The sequence below is a fragment of the Boleophthalmus pectinirostris genome, unplaced genomic scaffold, assembly GCF_026225935.1.
Source record: "Boleophthalmus pectinirostris isolate CB_2022bp ecotype Guang Dong unplaced genomic scaffold, ASM2622593v1 HiC_scaffold_22, whole genome shotgun sequence".
Lineage (NCBI taxonomy): Eukaryota > Metazoa > Chordata > Actinopteri > Gobiiformes > Gobiidae > Boleophthalmus > Boleophthalmus pectinirostris.
The window spans coordinates 3,181,474-3,197,181 of record NW_026571190.1 but is presented as its reverse complement, the minus strand read 5'-3'; the positions used below and the strand labels follow the sequence as shown (position 1 = coordinate 3,197,181).

General features: G+C 43.3%; 1 protein-coding gene across 1 annotated transcript; it reads right to left on the bottom strand.

The window, feature by feature from the left end:
- Positions 1-1,010: 1,010 nt before the first annotated feature.
- On the bottom strand, positions 1,011-15,223 carry LOC110175808 (NLR family CARD domain-containing protein 3-like). Its single transcript, XM_055157979.1, has 8 exons — positions 15,127-15,223; positions 14,834-15,038; positions 12,961-14,746; positions 12,718-12,891; positions 8,512-8,685; positions 8,173-8,346; positions 7,167-7,213; positions 1,011-1,543 (listed from the first exon to the last, which is right to left on the bottom strand). Exons 1-8 carry the CDS (start codon positions 15,211-15,213, stop codon positions 1,011-1,013), a joined length of 3,180 nt encoding a protein of 1,059 aa, XP_055013954.1. The 5' UTR covers positions 15,214-15,223.
- Between the last annotated feature and the right edge of the window lie 485 nt (positions 15,224-15,708).

Here is a 15,708-nt window from a genome sequence, read left to right as displayed (position 1 = left end):
CAGGCAGAGAGCTGGACCCAAGATATACTTCAAAGTGTTGGAGGGCGAGCAACAGCGACAAAGTTTCCTTTTCAATGGTGGAATAGGCCAACTGGTGTTTAGAAAATTTTCGGGAAAAGTAACAAATAGGATGATCCACACCCCAATCATCTTCCTGTAATAACACCGCACCAGCTCCCTCGCCACTAGCATCCACCTCCAGCTTGAAGGCACGGGAACAATCTGGAGCAACAAGCACAGGGGCATGACACAACAAAGACTTAACACTATCAAAGGCGTGTTGGCACTCAGGTGACCAGACAAAATCAACTTTGGGGCTGAGGAGGTTTGTGAGGGGCAGAGCAACGGAGGAGAAATTCCTACAGAAACTTCTGTAGTACCCAGCCATGCCCAGGAAGCGGCGTAGGGCACGACGAGTGGAGGGAGGTGGGCACGCAACTATAGCTGCAATCTTAGCCTCTATGGGGCGCACTTGGCCTTGGCCTACTTCCCAACCATGGTAAACTACTGTGGCTTTCCCAAACTCGCATTTGGCAAGGTTTAATGTGAGCGACGCTAGAGCCAGTCGATCGAAAACCTGAGTCAGAGTATTAAGATGATCCTCCCAAGTGGGGGAGTGCACAATGAGATCGTCCAGATAAGCATTACTATTAGGTAATCCCTGTAAAACAGTGTTAACAAGGCGTTGGAAGGTGGCTGGGGCATTGCACATCCCAAAAGCCATCACCGTATATTGCAGAAAATAATCGGGGGTTACGAATGCAGATATTTCTGAAGCGTGCTCCGTGAGAGGCACTTGCCAGTATCCTTTTAGCAAATCAAGTTTGGACACGTATTTTGCGGAGCCGAGGTTATCCACACAGTCCATAAACTCTGCTTCATGTTTTGGTAATGATGGTTATTCTGCATTCATCCAGAGACATTTCAAAAACAAAGTGAAGCCAAAGCAAAACACATTTGATATGATACAATTGTTAGCATAAAACTTTTCTCAAAGGAAAATGATGCGGTTAATCTAAACACAGAGACACTGAGGAGTCAGGCCAGAGCCTAAACCCAGGGAGCAGAGGCTCAGTGAATGTGGTGTTGAAGGTGTGGAGGTGGGTCAGTTGGTCAGAGGAGACTGTGTAGAAGGACAGAGAACCAGCAGGACAGTCCACAAACACTGCTACTCTCCCAGAAGAGGAGGACCAGGGCTGAGGGAGGGGTGTGTGTTTGTGATTATGCCAAACAGAGAAACCATTTTTAGAGCACTCCAGACTCCAGGACTGATCATTGTATCCAAACCCACTGTCAGCACCGTCTCCTTTCCTTCTGATTTCTCTGTAAGACACTGATCCACGAACCACCCCTCTCCACTGGACCTCCCAGTAACAGCGACCAGTCAGACCAGTGGAACACAGAATCTGTTCCCTGTTCTCAAATCTGTCCTGATGATCTGGATACGGCTGCTCCTCTCTCACATGTGTCACCTTCTTGTTGTTGTCAGACAGTTTGAGGTTTGTGTGAGCTGTGTTTGGATCCAGAGTGAGATCACAGAAATCTGATGGAGAGAAAACACAACACAGCAGCAGTTAGTCCCATGTGGAGACACACATTTCATTAGAGTTTAATATGGACAAATGTTTTCATGAAAGATGGAAAGGCTTTTACTTATTGTTGATTCATGTATTTAATTATTATTAGTGCTGTCAATTGATTAAAATATTTATTAGCAATTAATCTCATGAACGTCATAGTTAAGAAGAGAGCCACTAAAACTTGTCTCTGTCACAGTCCTTATTGAAGGAAAGTGTGGATTTACTGTATGTTTTGTGTTTTTTTTTGTGTGTTTTTTGTGTCTTTTTTGTTTCTTACTATATTTAGTGTTTTCCTCATATGAGTGACATCAGGACACCTGGCAGGGTTTCTCAGTTTTATACAAATAGTTTTGCTTAATGCCTACAGCTGGATCCTGTAGTTTTCCTAAAGTTACAGCAGTGCCCACAGCTTATGAAAAAAACTACTTTGCGATAAAAAAAAAAAAAAAAAAAAAAAAAAAAACGCAGTTAAAATGATTTTATGTTAATTCATTAATAACAAGATTTTTTTGACAGCACTTTTTTTTTTTTTTTCTTAATCTTTGCAGGCTTATATTAGTCTAATATTGATTTTGCATCAGCCCTATATTTCCTTTAGTTTCAGAGCCTCTCACACATCTATTTCATATTATTTTCAGTGTAAATGTGAGTTGTGTGTAGTTTGTGCAGCTCCAGTCTTTGACGTCACTCCACACATTCCTACACTCGTCTGTGCTCCATGACACAGACTTTGTCCTTTAAAATGTCTCTATACGAATCCACAGTCACTTGTGCTTGTGTGTAGACAGTCCTGTGCTGAGTCCAACAGCTGTGTCTGTGTCAGTGTGGCTCCAGGGCTCCTCCTTTACTCCAGCACCACTACTTCTTAAACTTAGGGCTGCCAGAGAGAGGGGAGAAAAGGCTGTGCTGAGGGATGAGAACTGGATCATTACCAGTTGGATTCAGCGACCATCATCTCATAGTCGTCACAAACAGAGTTAAAATTCCTATATTAAAGGCACATTTAAAGCATAAAAGGCTTTATAAAGCGTGTGCTGTTGATGACATTGTGAGAGAAGTGAAGAAGGCTGATTGGAATGATGTCTATAATAGACACAACGTCGAGGTTTCTTTAGACGCTTTCATGAGCTCACTTTTGGACTTTGTGGACAAATCTGCACCAGTGAAAAACAGAACAAGGAAGAAGGCAAGGAGAAAATTTAGTTTGTCGACTGGACAAAAGTTAGTTTGATTGAAGACATTTCACAGATCATCCAAGCTGCTTCTTCAGTTCTGGTCAGACGCTGGTGGACACTTCCTTATATCTGTCTGCAGGAAGGAGCTAAATATTTACTCTGAAACTAACACACCTATTTGTTTACAGTTTTTGTTTATTAGTTCGGCCTATTGACCTGTACAGGGTGTGAGGTCTAATATAACAATTCATGGCCATAATGGATCTTCCACACCTCTGGACCTGACCTGACTACACCTGTTGTTCTCTTGTTTGTTTTAATTTAGGTTTGAGGATGGAGTTGTAAACAGGAGATAGATGGTGTCTGAGGCCTCCATTTTGGTTTAGAGAAGGATTCTCTTTCTTAACAAAAATGGCTTCTTCAAACCAATTCTTTTCTCTAGGTAAAATCTGTACCTCACTGTCCTCAAATGAGTGGCCCGTGGCTTTTAAGTGGAGATGTACAGCAGACTGAGGTCCACTGCTGCTCTCTCGTCTGTGTTGGTTCATCCTCTTGTGAAGTGTCTGTTTAGTTTCTCCAGTGCAGCGTTCACTACAGTCTTCACTACACTGAATGGAGTAGAGCACATTGCTTTGTTTGTGGCTCGGTGTTTTGTTCTTTGGGTTGGACTAGTCTCTGTCTTAGAGTGTTCATAGGTTTGAAATAGACCGGGATCTCATGTTGTCTGAAAATCCTCTGTAGTTTTTCAGAAACACCAGCCATGTACGAAATAGTTACCCCTTTCTCCTGGGTTCTGATTCTCTGTTGTCCTGTTTTTTAGTTCTCTTGGTTTTGTTGTCTCCACAAACAGAGAGAACTTTCTGCACATTTTGTTCTTCTTTCTCCTCTCCCTCTGTGCTTGTAGGCACCACTTGAGCCCTGTGCTGCAGTGTCCGAATAACTCCAAGTTTGTGCTGCAGTGGGTGGTGAGAATCAAAAAGCAGGTACTGGTCTGTGGGTGTGGGCTTCCTGAAGACCTCAACCTGGACCAGTACAGTACAGTAGTACAGAGAAAAGAACTGTTTTGAGAGGGGAGTGAAAGAAGCCATTTTTGTTAAGAAAGAGAATCCTTCTCTAAACAGAAATGGACTCAGACACCATCGATCTCCTATTTACAACTCCATCCTCAAACCTAAATCAAAACAAACAAGAGAACAACAGGTGTAGTCAGGTCAGGTCCAGAGGTGTGGAAGATCCATTATGGCCAAGAATTGTTATGTTAATTAGACCCCCACACCCTGTACAGGTCAATAGACCGAACTAACAAACACAAACTGTAAACAAGTGTGTGTGTTAGTTTCAGTGTAGTTTGCTCCTCCCTGCAGATATAAGGAAGTGTCCACCAGCGTCTGACCAGAACTGAAGAAGCAGCTTGGATGAGCTGTGAAACGTCTTCAACCAAACTAACTTTTGTCCAGTCGACAAACTGAATTTTCTCCTCGCCGTGGATTCTACCTGGACGACTGAGGGATTCTTCACAGAACAAGCAGAAGCAATGCTAAGAGGACTGACTCAACACTGAAGAACATGATGAAGCTAAGGGATGAAGCTAAAATCCAGATTATTAGAGGACATCTTCAAATATCACAAGTTCAAGAACCAAGACACCAAAATTAATAAAAAAAAAAAAAAAGAAAAGGATTATTATAAAGGCAAAATTGACAATGCTAAACATGATGGTAAAAATCCCTGGAGCATCTGAAATGAAATAAAATGAAATTTGTTGAGTCAGATAATAAATACACTGCTGCCCTCTTGTGCCACATATTCAATCATGCATCCTGACACATATTTATCCACTCTGTGGAAGGAGGCAACATCATTCTGTTCATTAAAGACCAGAAACTGCATTTTAATGGACAGAACTGCAGACCTCAGGGTTTATGCAGGGTTCAACCTAAAAATAATGCTTTTTATTGCCCTTTTAATGCCACAAGTCAGTATGTTTGACACCATTAATAGAAATGCGGAAAGAAAGATATTAAAGGTGCTTTGTGTATAGGTTCTTGTCATTCTGCAGAGTGTCACAAAACAGTCACAATGACGAGATGAAAGCTTAAAGGTGCACTGTGCAAGTTTTCTGATGGAGGGTCCAAATGATTTTATCCATAGAAATGTTATTACTTGGTCTGGAATGTTTCACAGTATGGCATTAAACCTTTCTATCATCATAGAGCCCAAACCAGACCAAGTTACAGGTCAGATCTTTGGAGAGGCAACCCCGCTCAAAGTCAAAATTCCTGTTTTTCTAGGTATTTCTGAGCTATAAAACCATCTGTAATTAATTATATAATAATCATTTTAATAAATGTGAGGTAAAGCTGTTTATTGTCATACTGTGGAACATTCCAATGACATATCCATAGAAACAAGCATGATGGACCCTCCACCAGAAAACTTGTGCAGTGCACCTTTAAGCTTTCATCTTGTCAAAGAGACCGTTTAGTGACACTCAGCAGAATAACAAGAACCTACAGACAGTTATTATCATGGAAAACATTTATAAAGCTTATTTACTGTAATATCATTAGGAGTTTTGAACCTAATTCCACCTAATAACTTTTATATTAGGGGACATTGCATTTATTGGAAATGTTTCCAGATAAAATGACTGCCCCAGAGTCATTATAATAACTAGTTGAATGTTGTTCATCTACTTACATTAAAATACTCCTCTTGGAGCAGTGGGTGCCAAACATGTTGTAATCACCTAGCCCCTGAGACTTTTGATTACTAGTCACACACCTCTACTGCCACTCTGAACACAATATATTATCTCTAATAGTAAGAATATTGGTAATTATACTAGAGCATATGCAGTTTTAGTTTTAGTTTTTTTGGGCCCAAGAAATTCAGAAATCTTATAAAATTAAAAGAAAAGCCCAATCTTGCTGCTTCAAATGTACAGAATGCACATATAGCCATAGACGTGGCACATTAGGTAATTAGACCTTCTTTGCATACACCGACATTTGTTGCGCATTATACCACAGTTTAATGTTGTGCATACTTTAGTTACAACAGTCTGTCTGCTGTGCTACTGCACTTGAATGTAAACAACATACACAACAAGAAACAGGGAAATTAAAAGCCAAAGCCCTCTGGACAGCTCCATCATCCGCGCAAGTTTAACAGTCAAGATTATTGGAGCCTGATCTGGTAGCTGAAGTCCGAGCGAGGGGGTGCAGGACATGCTCCACATCAGAGCAACAGCTTTTCTGCTGAAACCCCTGAGGTTTCACAAGTGTGCCCCCACAGGACCACAACCCCACTCTTGGAAGGATGTAATACATCATAACATTTTGATTAAAAACTGAAAGCTCTGGTTTTGCTGCTTCTGCTGTTGCACTAATGCAAAGTTAGTAACGTAATATTAAATGAAGATGAATATTGAAACAAATATGGACAGGGCAATGCCTTAGGACCAAAAGTATGTGACCTTAATGGAAATAACATTATCAGCCTACAGAAGGCTTTGTTTTATAGACACCTTGAAAATAAAAGTGAAATAAAAATGTGGCAGGGTAGTCCATTTTGCTAAAATTTAAATTTCTGCAAATCAAAATGCTTTCTCAGTATCTTGTGTGGCCTCTACATGTTTGTATGCATGTTTGACAACGGCGTGGCTCACTCCTAATGAGACAGCGGATGGAGTCTTGAGGGATGTTCTCCCAGATCTCTTTAAGGGCATCACTGAACTCCTGTAGAGTCTGATGAACCTAGACATAATGACTCAGAAGTGTGCTATTGTGTTTAAGTCAGGTGATCGTGAGGGTGATTCAATTGTATCAATCCTTTCATCCCCCAGGTACTGCCTGCAGACAGTTGACGTGGGCATAGTCTTGCATCAGGAGGAACCAAGGACCTACTGCCCCAGTGTAAGATCTGACAATGGGTTCAAAGATTTCACTCTGATACCTTGGTGCTCCTCCTTTGCTCCAGCAGCAGTAGTTCTGTTCTTGTTGCACACAGGGGCTTAGACATGTGGCTCTGTGTTGCAGGAGCTTGTTCACAGCTGCTGTCCTTTTGCCAGTGTTTGTGTGATATCTGCTGTTGTTCTAGTGATGAGGAGGAGTGACAGCAGAGGCACAGCTCAAAGGAGAACAGGAGATTGGTTTAAATCCACTGTCTCCAGAAGAACAATGAACATCATTGTTGAACATGTTTGAGCTGAAACATGAGTGCAGTTACACAGCTCCAGACTGAACTCTTCAGGATCTAATTTAAGAACAACTCTGGATTATGGACACAGCTATTGACCACGCAGTCTGAGGTCTCTCACACAACAATAGATATTTTATGTGAGAACTCTGTTTCCCATCATGCATTGTGTCTATGAGTCTGTTTCAAATAGAGTTACCTCAACACTTACATTTTCTGAGTCCTGGTGCTAACCACTCAGCTCCAGCAGGCTCCAGTCTGAAACACATGACATCAGCCTGAAACACTGAGGCGTTTTAAAATCACATTTTTGAAACAGGTTTGTTCTGATGTTATTATCACCACCTCAAAATGAGAATCTAGAAAGATGTACAATAAATGTGATGTTTTAAACAAAGTAAAGCAATGATTTGTATAAATCCAAATGTATGTCACCTCCTAATCAAGCCTTTTCCATTCTCCATGTTCACTTGTGCTTTCTATTGTTTTAGGAACTCCCCTTTATTTGATAGACACAGGTCAAAGTTCATATCACTGCTGACAGGCCAGGACAAACAGCAACTTAACAGGAGGTCTGATCAGCAGATCCAGTGTCAGAGTAGTTTGAGGAGAGTAACAACCTAAGGACAAAAGACTCACAGCAGCCTCTAGGGGGAGCCAGGTGAAATCTGGAGACACAACAGGAAAGCTTCTTCTAAGCTTAAATCTTATACTTCTCTGTTGCATTTGGAAGGCTATATTTTGGTCTCTCAGACATATACAGCTAGCTCTCCATGGATACAAGAAAAAGAAACAGCTCATTTTCACACAGTCCAACAGTTCCTCACTTCACTGTCCTCAGAATTGTCCAAGCTGCACGTTTTCAGCTATGTTTTCAGTCAGTAAAATGTTGGTTGCTGTATAAGAAAAGAGTTGAAGGCCACAGATGTTTTTCTGAAGGTCTAATAGGGCTCTGGTTCTGCTGCCTGCATGTGATGACACAGAGGCATCACAGTAATGGAGAGTTTTTATACAGAAGTGTAAGGTGACAACAGATGTATGGAGTACAACAACCAAAGTGACCATAAAGGGGCAGGAAACAACTGGTGACTTGTAGTGTGTTGTGACAACTTAATGGAAAAGCAGCTGCAGATGGTCTACTGTGGGTCCATAAGCTTACTTAAACCTTTTTAAGGAAAATAATAATAATAATAAACACATACACATATTCCTTATACCTGAGAGTGTCCAGTGTGCAGTGGGGGTCCTCCTGTAGAGCAGACAGGAGCTTTACTCCTGTGTCTCCTGGATGGTTGTAGTTCAGGTCCAGTTCTTTCAGAAGGGAGGGGTTGGACCTCAGAGCTGAGGCCAGAGAAGCACAGCCTTCCTCTGTGACCAGACAAGCTGACAGTCTGAGGACACATATTATTGTAATCAGTCAATTCAATAGTAACATTTAGCCCAAATGAGACAAATAACAAATCCCCTATCTTTATTTTACTTTTATCAAATATAATTTTTCAATGCAAATGCCAACAAGTTATGCAATAATAGTGAATAATATGAACCCCTCTGACCTGAGCTGTTCCAGTTTACAGTGAGGACTCTTCAGCCCAACAGACAACATCTTCAGCCCTGAGTCCTTCAAGTCATTGAGACTGAGATCCAGACCTCTCAAACTAGAGGACTGGGAGCTGAGGACCGAGGACAGAGCTTCACAGCTTCTCTCTGACAGGTTACAGTGGCTCAATCTGGAGGACGAGATAGGAGCTCATTAGAGTAGACTTCAGAACACAAACGAACTGTTCTGATACTTTCTTTCACTCCAAATCTCAACAATCAATCTTAAAAGAAACTAATCTCTTGGTTTTATGACATCAAAAACATCACATATTTTTCCTGTAGGATGGCTGTTGTGTTGCTAATCTTTAAGCAGTCAGTTATTCACTTCATGAACAACTGTTTATGCAAAACATCAACAAAGAGCCAGAATAATAGAAAATACACTATGAGTGTGAAAAAGTGGCAGTTGGGCAATAGGGGGACGAAAGTGCACCGCACTTCCTAACTTGACCTAGATTTAAAAAAAATATATTTTGTTTTAGGCAATATGTTCCATATTTTGTACATGGATATGCTTATTTTTATCATGTTAAATGTGATCATATTATGATTTGATTCAGGTGTTTGCCCTTTGAGTGTGTTGGGTTGGAGTGGACTGGATGGACTTCTGTGGGAGAGCCTGAAGTTTTAAGAAAGTTGCTTCTGTCCATTACTTTGCATTACATTTTGTTTCAGTCTTCTGGAGAAGATAAGAGGCTTGTTTTCATTCTGAGGATGAAGCCTCACAGTTACATACTGTTACAGTAATAAATGTTGTATATATAATGTTAGAGTTATAGTGCCCTATCTTGCCCCGATCTTAGCACTAGCTCTAGCATTAAAGACGGACGTGTTCAGGTCGGGCTGTGCTTCACTGCTGAAGGCTGGAGTGGGCCGGCATCTGAATCAATCTGTGACTGCTGTAGCATTTAAAATCACTGAAAGTGTGGGTAAAGTCTGCAATCTTTGCCTCATTACCAGACAGTAAAGTTGGGTGTGGGGAAATGTTATATATGGATACAATAAAACATCTCCGGAGCCACGCGATGCCAGTAGAGGTATCACGAATACAGAATTGTGGATGGGCCATTACAGAAGTGGCTGGGTTTGTGTTCCGAACATTCCGCGCACATCTGCACCCCTCTCACACACGTGTACCCCTGTAAGCCTTTTTAGTTTTCTCAGTGTTCCTTCCATTCGTTTGTCTCAGGGCATTTTCACACGGCTAGATCGATGATGTGGTCCACACCAGGCAATAAAATTGTTATTATGTAGCAAATACACTCCAGAGTGGTCCGCGTTCACACCATCAAATGAACCAAAATTGGTCCGATTGACGTGCCTCTGTTTCCCAGTAGAACAGCGATACCTCCAGTTATCAATATCGATGTTCCCTGTTAATACCATGGGTCGTCCTCATCTCAGCTTATCACCATGAACTCATAAAACAGCAACATGTAGAACTTTCTACAAACTCACCGCACATTAGCCCAGAGTTCGGGTAACAGCAGCAGCCAACAGCGCTCACCGTAGCGCGGAGCTCCTCAGGATGGGGCTGGAGTCCGGTCCTTGGCCTTCTGTCGTCCTACAAGCGCGTTGGTCAGGTAGGTCCAGAGGCTCTGTCCTCCATGTGCTGGTTCGAAACGGTGGCAAGCAAGACCAGTGCGCAATGACTAGGTCTGAGCGGGTACGTTCCGCCATCTGCACGCTGGTTCCATGCGGGGAAAGCGAGAATATGCTGTGGACTACCTACAGGTCCGGTCCTCCGTGGTGAAGAACCGCGGCTGGTTCCGAGGTGGTGCAGTATCCGGACAGTTTGGTTGGTTAGTGTCCATCCTAAACGCATTTGTTTCTTCTCGGGGAAAGCGCTTTTCACTCCCCGCTCCACGTCATCTGGGCCCGACCTGAACCGGAGCTGTATTTCTCACATGAGGCTAAAAGCAGGACATTTTGAATAGGTGATTGCCTATTGTCCTAAAATTATCTGGTTAGTTAATAGCCTAAAATAACAAACAATGGTTGCTGCGTGAACACGGGGAACACCGGGATCTCTCTGAGCATGCAGGTCCTGAACAGAGGTACACACCCCAATTTAGACTCACTCTGGAGCCACATGTTCACATTTTGGTTCTTGCTCTGATCTTCGTGTATTTCATTCTCTGTTTTGGTCATTGTTGGCAAAATATTTCGAAAATGAATTGCAACTGCGTCTGCACAACAATCTGTCATTGCACTGGAGTCGTACAGCGTGTTATTTCAGGCAGATGAGACACGTGTCCGCCCATGATGCATCTAGAATAGTTTGTTTGGACTTATGGTAAATGGTCACATTTTTCTATAGCGCTTTTCCACCTTCAAGGCACTCAAAGCACTTTACAACAAGGAACCACTCACCCATTCACACACAGACACTGTGGGCAAGGTGGGTTAAGTGTCTTGCCCAAGGACACAACGACAGCATTCATCTGTGGGAGCTTGAATCACACCAGCTAACCTATGGGTCAGTGGATCTAACCGCTCAACCTGTGACATTCATGTCAAGAGCTGGAATTGAACCGCCAACCTTCAGATCAGTGGGCGAATGCTCTACCAACTGAGCTACTGCCGCCCCACTTACTGTCTATGGTTTGGACCAGAGTTCGCATTCACACCAGAGAGATTCAAGCAAACCGAGACCACCTCTTTTTTGAGGTCTCGGTCCGCTTGATTTGGTTCGGGTCCGAGTCCGATTGATGCTTTCACACCAACGCAAACAAACTGAACTAACCACTTTTGGATCAAATGGACCATTTGGTGCACACCAAATACTGTTGATGTGAAAGCACCCTCAGATTATGCAGCAAGCCAGTATCAGTGTCAGACCTTCTCATGAATTCCAAATCCCACAGCAGACTCGCTGACCGCTGCTTCCTCCCTGGTTGCACCCGTTCCCGCCTGACCCAGCAGTTCGCTTCTACACCTTTCATCTGAGGTACGTGTGTCCACCACTGCTACAGCTGACCACTCACATTCTCTTGTCACGGGTGTCCAGAGCATTTGGTCCCACACAGGTGGATGTCTCGTGGATTATGGAATACGTTTATTGAAATGTAAATGTTTCTGATTTTACCGCTTTGCACACGGACATTATTAAACCATTATCACACGAGGAGGGGACTGCACGATCTGCACTGGCCTCGCACAAGTGACTGATGTGCACCATGAGCACAGAGCAGGATGTGCAAGTCTGTACAGAGCAGTGTTCATGCGGACTATACGTCTCTTGAGCCACTATACAAAGCTCTACTGACCATGCTGCACATACGAGACCTGAGCTGTCAATGATTGTGTGCACCGATCCCTTTCAGAGTCCGGCCACCACACAGTTTTCTACGATTCTGATGATAGCTACTCTCCACTAATTTTAGAAACTAACCAGAGCGGCACAATGGCAATAATTTGGTCAAAAAATATATTTAATAAAAGAAGCCTTGAGCATGTTACACGTTGTCAGTAGACTAGTTTGATATTTTTACAATTCTGGCAATTCACTGAATATGCCACACAATGCCCTCAGTCTGCTCCGCTCCACCTGATACTCAGGTATGACGCACTTCTTGCACTATGTTAAGGTCAGGGGCAAGATAGAGCCGATAGTGTTAATAATTAAATAGTGTGTAAATGAGCTTGTGGGTGCGATGTAGCTGATCCCATGTCTTTGTGTTGTGACTGTGTTGTAGTAGTAACAGCTCAAAAAGTTTAACTTTGTTTTGTTGACGGTGTCGGGGCTGGTTCTTGTGGCTGGTTGTGAACGGTGGATCAGTTTGTGTTGTTGGTGCTGGGTGTGAGTGGTGTGTCATGCTGTGCAAATATGGCATTTGGCTGTACATTGTGCTCTGATTGTGATAATCAAGCACAGGGCAAGTGTAGGACTGGTGACTAATAAACAAGCTAAATTATTCAAGAGCCAATAGTGACCAAAATGACGGTCTGTCTCTGGCATTCATTATTATGCTTACACAGGTATTACAACATGTGAGCAACAAAACTATATATAAAGTCTACAAAATATTTATAATATATAATTTATAATTTATAATCCACTGTTGTGAAATAAACACAACAGTGGAAAAGAGAATGTAATCAACAAAATATTAGAGCAAAACTATGAACATTGAAATAATTTTCTGTATATTTCTGACCTGAGCTGTTCCAGTTTACAGTGAGGACTCTTCAGTCCAACAGAAAACATCTTCAGCCCTGAGTCCTTCAAGTCATTATGACCAAGGTCCAGGACTGTTAGAAAAGAGGACTGGGAGCTGAGGACTGAGGACAGAGCTTCACAGCTTCTCTCTGACAGGTTACAGCTGCTCAGTCTGGAGGAGGAAACATTGTTTACATTGAAGTTGACTCATATCATCCTCTGTTAAACAAATGTTACTCACAGAGCTTTGTTGGAGGCCTTGACCACTGGCAGCAGCCTCAGGAGAGCCTCCTCTGAAGCAGAGTATTTCTTTAGATCAAACTGCTCGAGATCTTCTTCTGATGACAGTAAGATGAAGGCCAGAGCTGACCACTGAGCAGGAGACAGTCCACCTTCAGACAGACGTCCTGAACTCAGGTACTGTTGGATCTGCTCCACCAGAGAACGCTCATTCAGTTCATTCAGACAGTGGAGCAGGTTGATGCTCCTCTCTGCAGACACATTCTCACTCAGCTTCTTCTTGATGTACTCAGCTGTTTTCTGATTGGTCTGGAAGCTGCTTTCTCTCTTTGTCAGCAGACCTTGTAGCAGACTCTGATTGGATGAAAGTGAAAGTCCCAGGAGGAAGCGGAGGAGCAGGTCCAGTTGTCCATTTGGACTCTGTAAGGCCTGGTTCACAGCTGTCTGGTAAAACTGCACTGACTTATTGCTTAAAACCTTTGTCCATGATGGTGTTTGTTTGTCTGAGAGCAGGTTGATCCCAGTGTTGATGAAGGTCAGATGGACATGAAGAGCAGCCAGAAACTCCTGCACACTCAGATGGATGAAGCAGTAGACCTTGTCCTGGTACAGGCCTGTCTCCTCTCTAAAGACCTGTGTGAACACTCCGGAGTACACTGAGGCCGCTGCAGCGTCCAGCCCACACTCGCTCAGGTCACTCTTGTAGAAGATCAGGTTTCCTTTCTGCAGCTGCTCAAAGGCCAGTTTTCCCAGAGACTTCACCATCTTCCTGGTCTCTGGACTCCAGTGTGGGTCTGTCTCAGATCTTTCTTCATACTTGATGTTCTTGACTTTGGCCTGAACCACCAGGAAGTGGATGTACATCTGAGTCAGGGTCTTGGGCAGCTCTCCTCTCTCTCTGCTTTTCAATACATGCTCCAGGACTGTGGCAGCGATCCAGCAGAAGATCGGCATGTAGCACATGTTGTGGAGGCTTCTGGACATCTTGATGTGGGAGATGATTGTGTCGGCCTTGTCTCTGAACCTCTTCCTGAAGTACTGCTCCTTCTGTGGGTCTGTGAACCCTCTGACCTCTGTCACCATGGAGACACACTCAGCAGGGATCTGATTGGCTGCCGCGGGTCGTGTGGTTATCCAGAGGCGAGCGGAGGGAAGCAGGCTCCCCCTGATGAGGTTTACCAGCAGCACGTGCACTGAGGCAGACTCTGTGGGGTCGTTCATGGCCTTGGTTTTGGTGAAGTCCAGAGGAAGTCTGCACTCGTCCAGACCGTCCAAGATGAAGAGCACCTGGAGGTCTTCAAAGCTGCAGAGTTCTGCTTGTGTTTGACTAAAGAAGTGATGAACAAGTGTCACCAAGCTGAAGCTTCTCTCCTTCAGCACATTGAGTGATCTGAAAGTGAACGGGAACAGCAGCTGTATGTCCTGGTTGGCTTTGCCTTCAGCCCAGTCCAGAGTGAACTTCTGAGTGAGCACTGTTTTCCCGATGCCAGCCACTCCCTTTGTCAGCACTGTTCTGATTGGTCCATGTGTGTGAGCTGGGCCTTTAAACATGTCTTCACATGTGATGGTTGTCTCTGCTGGGCCTGGTTTCCTGGAGGCTGTTTCCATGTGTCTGACCTCATGTTCCTGGTTGACCTCTGAAGACCCTCCCTCTGTGATGTAGAGCTCTGTGTAGATCTCATTCAGAAGGGTGGGGTTTCCTGCTTTAGCGATGCCCTCAAACACACACTCAAACTTCTGCTGCAGGTTAGACTTCAGTTTACGCTGATAAACTCCAGAATAACTCCCTGAATGAAGAAAACAGATACAGACCTGAGTCTCAGAGAAGATAAAATGACTGTGAGCATCTTGTTAAATGTGTTAAATGGTCCTACTGCTCCACAGACGCTCAGCCAGCTCCTTCTGCTTCATCCTCCTCAGGAAGTTCAGTGTGATCTTCAGAACAGCCTCACTGCTGCTCCTCTGCTCTTCATCCTCATCCTCCACAGGCTCTAAGCATTCTGGGTAATCTGTACTCAGAACCTTGTGGAGCTTCTTCAGCTCCTTCCGGACAAAAGTGAAGATGTCCTCCTCCAGAAGCTGAACAGACAAATACAGTCAGTGTCAGATCTGTGTCAAACAAGTTCTCATTCATCTGAACATTTCCAAACTTTAGTGAATGACAGACCTTAAATATGGAGTCCAGCTGTGTCTGATGGTGCTGACCACTGGAGACCTCTGGACCCGTCTGCTCCACTCTGTGAAAGAGACACATTAAACTCTCATTTCAGTTCTATAGTTTTATTCAACACTTGTGGAAACTCACTGCTCTGTGGCAAAAACAAAGGGACGTTCCATAGACCAGTCACTCCTGAGGGACTCACAGCTGGGACCAGGTTCAGATGGAGGATGTTTCTGGTGGATCCTGAGACACAGAAGAAAACACACTTCAGTCACAGTAAAACACATGGGACTGTTCTGACTCAGGTCAGATACTTCAGGAGGTTCTACAAAGTGTTCATGAGGCCTTCACCACAGACGCTTCAGTCTGATGGTTTGAACAAAGGAACACTACATTTCAAGTTTTACATTATGCTATTTTTCTGTTTTTATACAAAATAAATTACTTTCAACATCTCGTTTTAAACCTCAAAAAAGTTCTCATGTTTCACGTAGAGGCGTGATAGTGACATTGAACCCAGTTCACTCTTAAAATCCTTCATTGTCTATGTTTAAATTCACACTTAAAATCTAATTATAATTTGATTTC

Excerpts from the sequence above, each read along its gene's own strand:
- LOC110175808 (XM_055157979.1), bottom strand. The coding sequence starts at position 15,213 with ATGTGTCTCTTTCACAGAGTGGAGCAGACGGGTCCAGAGGTCTCCAGT. Across the intron at positions 15,039-15,126 it reads AGCTGGACTCCATATTTAAG|CTTCTGGAGGAGGACATCTT; the intron begins GTCTGTCATTCA and ends TTGTCTGTTCAG. Across the intron at positions 12,892-12,960 it reads AAGGCCTCCAACAAAGCTCT|ACTGAGCAGCTGTAACCTGT; the intron begins GTGAGTAACATT and ends TTCCTCCTCCAG.